Below are 12,129 nucleotides of genomic sequence, written 5' to 3'. Positions count from 1 at the left end.
ACAACATCCGTAGAGTACAACGCTACCTCATACATGAAGTGCGCAGGTCCTAATCCCGTCTGGACAACAGCAACTTGCTGTTGACTGGGCTCCCCGCTTGTGCCATCAAACCCCTGCAACTTATCCCGAATGCTGCAGCCTGCCTGATTTTCAACCTTCCCAAGTTCTCTCATGTCATTCCGTTTCTCCGCACACTCCACTGGCTTCCAGTCGAAGCTTGCATCCTCTACAACACCATGGTGCTTACCTACGGACCAGCCTAAGGAACGGCCCCTCCCTACCTTCAGGCTATGCTCAAACCCTACATCCCAACCTGAGCACTCCTTTCAGCCAACGTTGCACCTGCTTCCGACTCACCGCCCCATCATTACAGAATACCAACAAAAAAAAGCACCCTCAGGTCTCTTGGCCCTCCCACCCCTATTTAGGGACGCAACCCAGTCGTTCGTTTTTTTATGTTCCGTTGCCATGCTCAGTGGCAACGTTCTTATCCTTGCTTGCTGCTAGCTAGCCAACTAGCTACACAGTCACGATCTCTGCAGCCAGAATAACAGCAAAGGTCATTCTGTTGCATTTGTTTAATCTGTTTATCCCGCTTATACCACAGTTGCAAAATAAAGAAATATGAAAGCACCCATATACTGGTAGAAATAGAAAATATTTGTTGATATTTTCATTTATTTAAGCAAATTAAAACTTTCTCATCCCAGTCGTTCGTTTGATTAGTTTGATATTTATGGACCCGACGCATTCGTTAATGCTTTATCTACCGTTGCTATGCTCGCTGGCAACGTTCTTATCCCTTGCTTGCTAGCTAGCCAACTAGCTATGGCTAACAAAGTCACAACCTCTGCAGCCAGAATAATAGCAAAGTAGCTGTTTTCTATTGACGATGATATGCCCGATTTTGCCTGGCATAGCTAGAAAGTTTGCCTTCTCGTGAGAACACTCGTCAACATATCAAAACAAACTTTATTTGTCACATGCACATCAAACACTGACTGTTAATTACGAGGAGATCGCATTGCATATCAAACACAAGGCTAGAAGTTAGCTAAAGAGTTTGTGGCTAGCAAACCTGCCAATATGATGGGAGGATTTGGCAGCGGTGGGGATAAATTCATGTTTATCATTCAACACGTTAAGTCATCAGATGCTCCAAAAAAACTATCTGCAAAAACAAATTAATGCTAGCTAGCTACGTTTTTTTCTTCGTTGGACTTACGTTTACAACGTATCCAATTTCAGTTTGTGTAGTTGTTGGTTTAGCTTTCTGTAACTTTGTAGCAAGTACAGTCTGCATGTGTAAGCACATAATGGACTTTAAAACCAGACAACGGGACAGTTGGAAAAGATATCGGGACACCTTGCAATAATGATGCAATATTGTGTCATGATTGCAAGGTGCACCAATATCTTTTCCAACTGTCCCGTTGTCTGGTTTTAATGTCCATTCCAGAATGCCCTTGTAGCAAATCAGAAGCGAGTATACAACAACGTTGTGGTATAAAGTATTAGAATCTCTATTCTCACCAACATGTAATGTTACAAGCTAGGTGTGCTTGTCATACATTCATCCAGCCTGTCAATCAAACGTTACACTTGGTAACACTTGGTGGGACCACTGCCCTACCAACTGGTGTGTGTGTGTGTACAAAGGGGCTACCGGCCAAGTACAAAAGCCTAGCGTTTCATTAACACAGTGGGGTGGAGCGACTCAGTGTCTGGCAGCCTTCTGAAGCCAGAAAGCCACGACATGATGTGTTAGACAGCCATGACATAACTATTGGGTGTCGGAGGACAGGAAAACCATTTCAGCTCTCCTCTATTCAACAGAGCATACTTTTCCACTGCGTCTCAAATAGCACCCTATTCTCTATGTAGTGCACTACTTTTGACCAGGTCCCTCTGGACAAAAGTAATGCACTACATAGGGAATAGGGTGCCATTTGGGACACAACTCTCCTTCCAAGCCCGCATAAGAGGACGTTTGTAAATCTATTATCTGGGCTGCGAGTCTTTCGGCCTTTGGGGAGCGGTTCTCAATCGTTGGTTGGAATTGCCGTCCTCTCTTCCAATGAGTCTTCTTCCTCCTTTGTTCTTTTCGAGTTCTTACCAGAGTCATGTGTTAATTTCACTTTCATCGTTCAGCGAGATGAAAGAAGTGCAGTAATGTTCAGGTGTGATTAAAAGAACACTCGTTCATAATTGCAGCCCTCAGGATGGCCTCTTGCGCAGTACATCTCTTTCATGTTGAAGAGTAATCACAGGAGATTCACTGCCGAAACACTGCTGCTATCTGTTCTGTTCCAAGGACTCCATTTGGATCTTGCTATGGTCTGCTGGCAATTGGATAATGATTGCAAGCCCTTGGCATAGCATGGAATTTTGGCTAAATGTAAATTATGTAATTATTTTTCTTGTGTCATTTTCCTTGTGAGTGCATGGTAATCTGCATTTCTTGCATCATTTCATATTGGCTGATAGGAGATACAGAGTTACATCTTTGCCTGTTTTTTAACACCAGGATCAAATGTGTTGGTCTGGTAGTGTATCATTCAACATTTCCAAATGGAATTCACTTTTATTTGTTTAATAAAAACAGAGAAAAAATTATAAACCAGAGATTGATTCCATATAGACCTAAGGGATGATGAGTAAAAATCAATCCAGTACCACTAGAGGTCTGAAGTACATGCGTTTGGGAACAAGTGCTGTCGCTAGGCTGTGTGACAAACTCACGTTTTGACATAGGGGTCTGAGAAGCCGTTTGCGTCCATGGCGGCGAGGTGGGCACAGCGGACGATGCCTACCACCAGGCCAGACTTCTGGGAGCTGTACTTGAGGGAGATCATGATGCGCCCTCGTTCCTCCAAGGACTTGTCGTCTGTCTTGTCAATCTGCGGGTAAAGGAGTGGGGACACACAGAAGTCAAAGGAAAGGAGCACAGTGAGTACATAGTGGCGGTGTCGTGCTCGATAGAAACATAGTCTTACGCACATCACATTTTATACTGTATACTATACCACCATTATTTAGAACATTTTGATCCAAGTTGGCTCTTCATGAGGTCCAACAGTTGATCAACAGTTTAGAGGAACACTTGCTGTCCCCAGAAGTTACAGTAGTTAACATTCACACCCACAACCCATTACATGAGGAACCTGGTGGAGGAGACTGAGTGGGATGTACATAGCAGCTCCATCAGTTAGGGTTGATGACCAAGTTTTCAGTAAGGGCTTTTTAGATGGGCTTCTTCTCCAAATGCAAATGTCCATTGATCAGATTGGGAATCCAATCGAATGGGGTGACTTGATTTGGAGTTTGATTTGCAAAATAAGTATTGCTGTGGACTTCTTGGATCACACCTATAATCAATCTCCATGCAAGACAGTCCAAGTCCATACTTGTCAGGAGTGACTGCACAAGGACAGAGCAACTCTTTGCAGTTCCTTTAATACCATGTGCCTATTCATCTCGATTACATTCCAAATCTAAGATGTGCAAATTTGCCGATTCACTTTCCACCTTATCGGAAATGCACTTTGCCCATAATTCTCTGCTAATGACGCTAGCTAATTGGCTGTGCAGGAAGCGTCTCTAATGATTCCAGCCCCGCTGTGTGACTACTCTGTCTCGTTTACGTAACCCTCAGAGTGTTTGCACAGGGCTTCACAGAGACACCCTTAGATAGCCTCCTGGTTTAAACTAAAAAATAACAACAAAACAAAATGCAGACCAAGAGGGCAATGAATGGAGAGAGAGAGAGCGATAGAGGGTGAGCACATAAAGAGTAGGAAAGCTTGACATAGAAAATTGGAAGTTGGTAGGGGGACAGATCAAATGGAATGCACACTGAATTGTCAGAATGTCTGAGGTTTGTATATCTTATATTTAAGAGATAATGCCCGAGAAGCCGGTGTTTGGAGGATATATTGGCATGGTGTTGTTATGCCCGAGATGAAGTCTCAGGCCTAAAAACAAAAGCTTTGCGTTTTTTTTTCATTTTATATTTTATATTCTTCAAAGTAGCCACCCTTTGCCTTGATGAATGCTTTGCACACTCTTGACATTCTCTCAACCAGCTTCATGAGCAGGTAGACACCTGAAATGGTGTGCCTTCTTAAAAGTTAATTTGTGGAATTTCTTTCCTTCTTAATGCGTTTGAGCGAATCAGTTGTGTTGTGACAAGGTAGGGGTGGTATACAGAATATAGCCCTATTTGGAAAAAGACCAAGTACATATTATGGCAAGAACAGCTCAAATAAGCAAAGAGAAACGACAGTCCATCATTACTGACATGAAGGTCAGCACATTAACACACATAATGTCAGCACGTAGCTCAGTAATCCACAGGCTGATAAAAAGGCTGCACGTTGTAAAGCCAGCATGGAAAGAAAGACAGTGATGCTCAGTCAAAGACTGGGCTAAGCCTTCTCTGAGTAGTCAGAGCAGATTCCCTCCAGTGCTGTTGATGGTAAGAGAAAACACATTTCTGTGAGCGCTCTTAAACCCGATGAAATTAGGCGATTTTAACGACACGCTCGGATAAAAGAGTGAATGTTAAGAAAGGGCTCATCCCAATCAATCAGCTCATTCGTAAAAAGTAAAGCTCCCAAACTAAGGCTCTTGGAAACAGCAACCCAAACGTGGAGAAAGTTTGGAGGATCAAATGTTGCAGCTCAACTAAGTATCCATTTGGTAGAGCTTGAGTTAAATTCCAATTAAGGTGGAGCTACAGTATTGTATGTGAAAAAATATATGACTAGCGACAGTACTGTAAAATAACGACAATAGCTAGAAACATCCTCTAGTGCGCTAAGTCGCTAAGTAAGTAGCTCGTGAGTAAATCAAATGCCTCGGGCATCCATGGCAAGTCCTTGTTAAAAGCCCATGAGTTAATATAATTCCTTGTGTGAATTATGAGAGACTGTCATTCCCTCTGGTTTTTAATGCTGTAAACCTGCTTAATTCAGGGAGAGAGGCAGTGTTGAACTGAGCCCTTAGTAAGTGGTGCTCCATTGAAATGTCTGTGGTTGTTTCATGAAGTTAATTTACAGTGTGTTAAAAGGGGATGTACAGGTATATGAAATGTTTTCAAATCAAATTCAATTTTATTGGTCACATACAGGCGATTAGTAGATGTTATTGCGGGTGTAACGAAATGCTTGTGCTTCTAGCTCCGACAGTAATATCTAAGAAATTACACAACATACCCAATACACACAAATCTAAGTAGGAATGAATTAAGACTATATACATATGGATGAGCGATGTCAGAGCGGAATGGACTAAGATACAGGAGAATGGTATAGTTTTAAGGTCAATCATGTATTAATTCTAATCCAAGATTGCGTAGCAGTCAGGCGTCTTTGTCTTCATCTTGTCGTGTATATATCTTTTTTCTTTGCATATCTTTTTTTAAATATCTTTTTCTTAACCTCAACTTCAACATACTCTCCTGCAACCCGCCTCACCCAATCTGGTATGGATCTGCTATTTTCTTTACTTTAGAACTGGAACCCCCAACAGAAGCTAGCCAGCTAACTAGCTACTAGCTAGTAGTCAGCTAGCCACTTCTAGCGGTCATCAGCTAACCTTTAGCCCGGACAACTCCTGCCAGTCTGCACAGCGCGATTCAACCCAGAGCATATCTGACTTCTTCTTCTCCATATCTCCGGATTCCTACCGCAAGCTCTGAACCTTTTCACCTGGATCATCACAGTTAGCTAGCTACTATCCGAGTGGCTACTCCTGGCTAATGTCTCTGTCCCGAAGCAAGCAGAAATTAGCCTGGAGCTAGCCTATGCTAGGCCCATCTCCCGGCTAGCTGAAGAGGTCCATCAGCCACTCCTTGGGCTACAATACCTATTTTGACAATTGGCCTGGACCCCTTTTAATGCCGATACGGAGCCCCACCGATTCATCACGACTGGACTACCGACGTAATCCGCCCGAGGGGTTTTTTCAACAGGCTCCTCCGTCGCGATGTCCCCTGAATGCCCATCTGCTAGCAGCGGCCCGCAAGCTGTCTAGAGCATATCGGACTGTTAGCTGAAGAGGTCCATCAGCCAATTTGTTCGGCTACTAAACCTATTTCGCCAATTGGCCTAGACCCTTTTACTACACGAAGCCCTGCTGATCCATCATGACTGGTCTGCCGATGTAACTGCACGAGGGGGCTACAACAGACTTATTCCGTTGCGACGTTCCTCTAAGGCCCATCTGCTAGCCTGCTAATCCCGGCCCGCTAGCTCTCTGAATCGCCGTGTCTCCAGCCTGCCTAGCTACTCACTGGACCCTATGATCACTCGGCTACGCATGCCTCTCCCTAATGTCAATATGCCTTGTCCATTGCTGTTTTGGTTAGTGATTATTGTCTTATTTCACTGTAGAGCCTCCAGCCCTGCTCAATATGCCTTAGCTAACACTTTTGTTCTACCTTCCACACATGCGGTGAGCTCACCTGGTTTAAATGGTGTCTCTACAGACAATACCTCTCTCAATGTCACTCAATGCCTAGGTTTACCTCCACTGTATTCACATCCTACCATACCTTTGTCTGTACATTATTCATTGAAACTATTCTACCATGCCCAAAAACCTGCTCCTTTTACTCTCTGTTCCGAACGTACTAGACGACCAGTTCTTATAGCCTTTAGCCGTACCCTTAACCTACTCCTCCTTTGTTCCTCTGGTGATGTAGAGGTTAATCCAGGACCTGCAGTGCCTAGCTCCACACCCATTCCCCAGACGCTCTCATTTGTTGACTTCTGTAACCGTAAAAACCTTGGTTTCATGCATGTTAACATTAGAAGCCTCCTCCCTAAGTTTGTTTTATTCACTGCTTTAGCACACTCTGCCAACCCGGATGTCCTAGCTGGGTCTGAATCCTGGCTTAGGAAGGCCACCAAAAATCCTGAAATTTCCATCCCTAACTATAACATTTTCCGACAAGATAGAACTGCCAAAGGGGGCGGAGTTGCAATCTACTGCAGAGATAGCCTGCAGAGTTCTGTCTTACTATCCAGGTCTGTGCTCAAACAATTTGAGCTTCTACTTTTAAAAATCCACCTTCCAGAAGCAAGTCTCTCACCATTGCCACTTGCTATAGACCACCTTCTGCCCCTAGCTGTGCCCTGGACAGCATATGTGAATTGATTGCCCACCATCTATCTTCAGAGCTCGTGCTGTTAGGTGACCTAAACTGGGACATGCTTAACACTCTGGCCATCCTACAATCTAAGCTTGATGCCCTCAATCTCACACAAATGATCAATGAACCTACCAGGTACATCCACAAATCCATAAACACGGGCACCCTCATCCTAACCAACCTGCCCTCCAAATACACCTCTGCTGTCTTCAACCAGGATTTCAGCGATCATTGCCTCATTGCCTGCGTCCGTAATAGGTCTGCGGTCAAACGACCACCCCTCATCACTGTCAAACGCTCCCTAAAACTCTTCAGCGAGCAGGCCTTTCTAATCGACCTGGCCCGGGTATCCTGGAAGGATATTGACCTCATTCCGTCAGTAGAGGATGCCTGGTTATTCTTTAAAAGTGCTTTCCTCACCATCTTAAATAAGCATGCCCCATTCAATTTTTTTAAAACCAGGAACAGATATAGCCCTTGGTTCTCTCCAGACCTGACTGCCCTTGACCAGCACAAAAACATCCTGTGGCGTTCTGCATCAGCATCGAATAGCCACCGCAATATGCAACTTTTCAGGGAAGTCAGGAACCAATATAAATAGGCAGTTAGGAAAGCATAGGCTAGCTTTTTCAAACAGAAATTTGCATCCTGTAGCACAAACTCCAAACAGTTCTGGGACACTGTAAAGTCCATTGAGAATAAGAGCGCCTCCTCCCAGCTGCCCACTGCACTGAGGCTAGGAAACACTGTCACTACCGATAAATCCGCGATAATTGAGAATTTCAATAAGAATTTTTCTACGGCTGGCCATGCTTTCCATCTGGCTACCCCTACCCCGGTCAACAGCCTGCACCCCCCACAGCATCCTGCCCAAGCCTCCCCATTTCTCCTTCACCCAAATCCAGATAGCTAATGTTTTGAAAGAGCTGCAAAATCTGGACCCCTACAAATCAGCCGGGCTTGACAATCTGAACCCTCTCTTTATAAAATTATCAGCCGAAATTGTTGCAACCCCTATTACTAGCCTGTTCAACCTCTCTTTCGTATCGTCTGAGATCCCCAAAGATTGGAAAGCTGCCGCAGTCATCCCCCTCTTCAAAGGGGGAGACACTCTAGACCCAAACTGCTACAGACCTATATCTAACCTACTTTGCCTTTCTAAGGTCTTCGAAAGCCAAATTAACAAACAGATCACCGACCATGTCGAATCCCAACGCACCTTCTCCGCTATGCAATCTGGTTTCCGAGCTGGTCATGGGTGCACCTTAGCCATGCTCAAGGTCCTAAACGATATCATAACCGCCATCGATAACAGACTGTACTGTGCAGCTGTATTCATCGACCTGGCCAAGGCTTTCGACTCTGTCAATCACCACATTCTTATTGGCAGACTCAACAGCCTTGGTTTCTCAAATGACTGCCTCACCTGGTTCACGAACTACATCTCAGACAGAGTTCAGTGTGTCAAATCGGAGGGCCTGTTGTCCGGACCTCTGGCAGTCTCTATGGGGGCGCCACAGGGTTAAATTCTCGGGCTGACTCTTTTCTCTGTATACATCAATGATGTCACTCTTGCTGCTGGTGATTCTCTGATCCACCTCTACGCAGATGACACCATTTTGTATACTTCTGGCCCTTCTTTGGACACTGTGTTAACAGACCTCCAGAGGAGCTTCAATGACATACAACTCTCCTTCCGTGGCCTCCAACTGCTCTTAAATGCAAGTATAACTAAATGCATGCACTTCAACCGATCGCTGCCCGCACCTGCCCACCCGTCCAGCATCACTACTCTGGACAGTTCTGACTTAGAATACGTGGACAACTACAAATAAATACCTAGGTGTCTGGTTAGACTGTAAACTCTCCTTCAAGACTCACATTAAGCATCTCCTATCCAAAATTAAATCTAGAATTGGCTTCCTATTTCGCAATTAAAGGTATATTTCACTGGTCACCCCCAAAGCCAATTCCTACTTTGGCCGCCTTTCCTTCCAGTTCTCTGCTGCTAATGACTGGAACGAATTGCATAAATCACTGAAGCTGGAGACTCATATCTCCCTCACTAACTTTAAGCACCAGCTGTCAGAGCAGCTCACAGATCACTGCAACTGTACATAGCCCATCTGTAAATAGCCCATCTAACTACCTCATCCCCATATTGTTATTTATTTATTTATTTATTTTTCTCCTTTGCACCCCAGTATCTCTACTTGCACATTCATCTTCTGCACATCTATCACTCCAGTGTTTAATTGCTATATTGTAATTATTTCGCCACTATGGCCTATTTATTGTACCTCCCTTATCTTACCTCATTTGCACACACTGTATAGACTTTTTCTATTGTGTTATTGACTGTATGTTTGTTTATTCCATGTGCAACTCTGTGTTGTTGTTTGTGTCGCACTGCTTTGTTTTATCTTGGCCAGGTCGCAGTTGTAAATGAGAACTTGTTCTCAACTAGCCTACCTGGTTAAATAAAGGTGAAATAAAACATTTAAAAAATGTATGACAGGATACATACAGTATTGCTGTCTTGCAACACAAGGTATTTAGGCAAATTATCTACACATAAAAAAATTTAACATTTACCTTTTTTTTTTTTTTTTTTAACTTAGCAGTGTAGACAATATAATCAATTTAACTTAGGATATGGCTTAGGATATGCTTAATTTTCCCGGATATGCTTCATTTTGGTTTTAAATGGGTAGATGAAAAAGGCAATTTGGAGATAACTTACAGGTAGCTGTTTCTCCAGGCAGTTGTAGAAGTTCTTGGTCTGGTTGGGCTTGAGTTTCTTGAGGGGGATGCGCGTCTCACCGATGAACTCATTGTGGCGGAACTTGTCTTCGTCACACACTGAAATCCTGAAAGTACAGAACAGAGAGAGAGAGAGAGAGTCAGAGAGAGAGATCAAAAGATACAAAGCAGCTATGAGAGAGAAATAAAAAAGAAGACTGCAAAAGAGAGACAGAATAGGGAAAATCTAGATATTGAAAATTAGTCACATGGTCAGCAGCCGCAGAAGAGTTGAACTGACAATGGGCTACTATTTAATCAAACCCAGTCACCAGGTTTCCTGGATTAGAAATCAAATAACATTTTACTTTTATTTACTGTTTTTTGTTTTTGCATACAAAATACACACATCAAATACAATCAATAGATAATAACACAATCAATCAAATACAGTAGTTACCCCAACAGTCTCCCCTACAGTTTCCCAACCTATCAAGACTTCAGAAATCCTCTGTGAACTCCTCTATGAACAGGTTTCCCACCAATGCACTCAAGTGACTAAAAGGCACTCGGGAGTCTAATCTCAGAGTGCCCTGAAATTAATTCCATGTACAGTACCAATCAAAAGTTTGGACACACCTACCCATTCCAGGATGTTCATTTATTTTTTACTATTTTCTACCTTGTAAAATAATGGTGAAGACATCAAAACTATGAAATAGCACATATGGAATCAGGCCTTCATGGTTGAATTTCTGCAAAGAAACCACTACTAAAGGACATCAATAAGAAGAAGAGACTTGCTTGGGCCAAGAAACACAAGCATTGGACATTAGACAGGTGGAAATCGGTCCTTTGGTCTGATGAGTCCAAATGTAAGGTTTTTGGTTCCAACCGCTGTGTCTTTGTGAGATGCATAATAGGTGAATGGATGATCTCCACATGTGTAGTTCCCACCGTGAAGCATGGAGGAGGAGGTGTGATGGTGTGGGGGTGCTTTGCTGGTGACACTGTCAGTGATAAAATATATTTTGGTTTGTTTAACACTTTTGGTTACTACACGATTCCCAATGTGTAATTTCATAGTTTGGATGTCTTCTATATTATTCTACAATGTAGAAAATAGTAAAATAAAGAAAATCCCTTGAGTAGGTGTCTCCAAACTTTTGACTGGTACTGTATGTGGCATGTAAAACCTAAAGGCTGTTTTGTCTAGATCATAAGCGACAAAAGGATTTTTAAGAATTAGCCTTTTCTGGGAGCGAGTGGCATATTTTATATTTCTATATATCAGGAGCGATGTGAGGTAGTATATGGTAGTTTCTGCAGGAGAGCTTTGTAAATTAACAGAAGGCAATGTTTCGTTCTCCCCATTGCTAGTGATGGCCAGACCACTTCATATGACTGAATAGAACCCTATTCCTCCTCTCTGAGAATACTGAAGTTGGTCCTTGCTTTATCATGTAGCATTTTAAAGCTGGCTGACCAAGTGGTCCAGTGTGGACCAGTTGGTAAAAGTGTAGTGCTAGCAATGCCATGATTGTGGGTTCAACATACTTGAAAAGGGGCTGAACTTACTGATTTAGCCTAGGTTTCAATCATCCTCATTAGGAAATGCTACCGAGAACGAGATTTGGGACTTGGAGGTGTGCTTTGATGTGGGTGTCTCTTGTGTGCAAGGTTATTATAGTTTAGTTTTTTGGTTCAAGGTTTTAATGTCATTGTAATTTGGATCTATTGAAATGATTAAATATTGTCCATTGTATACTTTATTGATGGTCCCTAACTAGCCCTATAGGGATATCCAAAGTCAAACCAAATTTGCCACGGTCAGTGTGCTGGGCATTACGATCAGGTTGTATGCAGTTGCGCTCCAAATGAATGATTACTTGGGTACTGCTATCTGTGTGCAGGATTGAAATAAACCCAACCCAAGGAAAACTATTCAGTACCCTTCACTCCGTAACATACCATTATTTCCTAAAAATCTCAGTTTTGGACAAGACTCACTATAGCTTCCTGCCCCTGATTGATACCTAGCTATACCCAGCATGCTTTTGGCTTGCTAGCAGCCACACATCTTCAGGGGACAAATAAAATATAAGGATAAATCTTATGAGCAGAGGGCTGGCCCCTGCTATGATAACATACCCTAAACTAAAGCTATGCCAGAAACTCCTGCTCTTTATAGTCAGAGCCACAGCATCCGCTATCAAAATAAAAGTCAAATT

General features: G+C 43.0%; 1 protein-coding gene across 4 annotated transcripts in view; it reads right to left on the bottom strand.

Annotated features, from left to right (window-relative positions):
• LOC106567559 (double C2-like domain-containing protein beta) overlaps window positions 1–12,129 on the bottom strand; it is a 367,378-nt gene that overhangs the window by 20,973 nt on the left and 334,276 nt on the right. For all 4 annotated transcript variants that reach the window (XM_045693460.2, XM_045693462.2, XM_082960276.1 and 1 more), the window contains 2 exons: window positions 9,900–10,026; window positions 2,743–2,900 (listed from right to left, as the gene is read on the bottom strand). In XM_045693460.2, the coding sequence (XP_045549416.1) occupies window positions 2,743–2,900; window positions 9,900–10,026 (285 nt within the window). The remainder of the gene's footprint in view (window positions 1–2,742; window positions 2,901–9,899; window positions 10,027–12,129) is intronic.

This window comes from Salmo salar, chromosome 13, assembly GCF_965601325.2.
Source record: "Salmo salar chromosome 13, fSalSal1, whole genome shotgun sequence".
NCBI classification, from domain to species: Eukaryota; Metazoa; Chordata; class Actinopteri; order Salmoniformes; family Salmonidae; genus Salmo; species Salmo salar.
The sequence above is the reverse complement of the archived record's forward strand: the minus strand, read 5'-3'. Positions and strand labels throughout refer to the sequence as shown.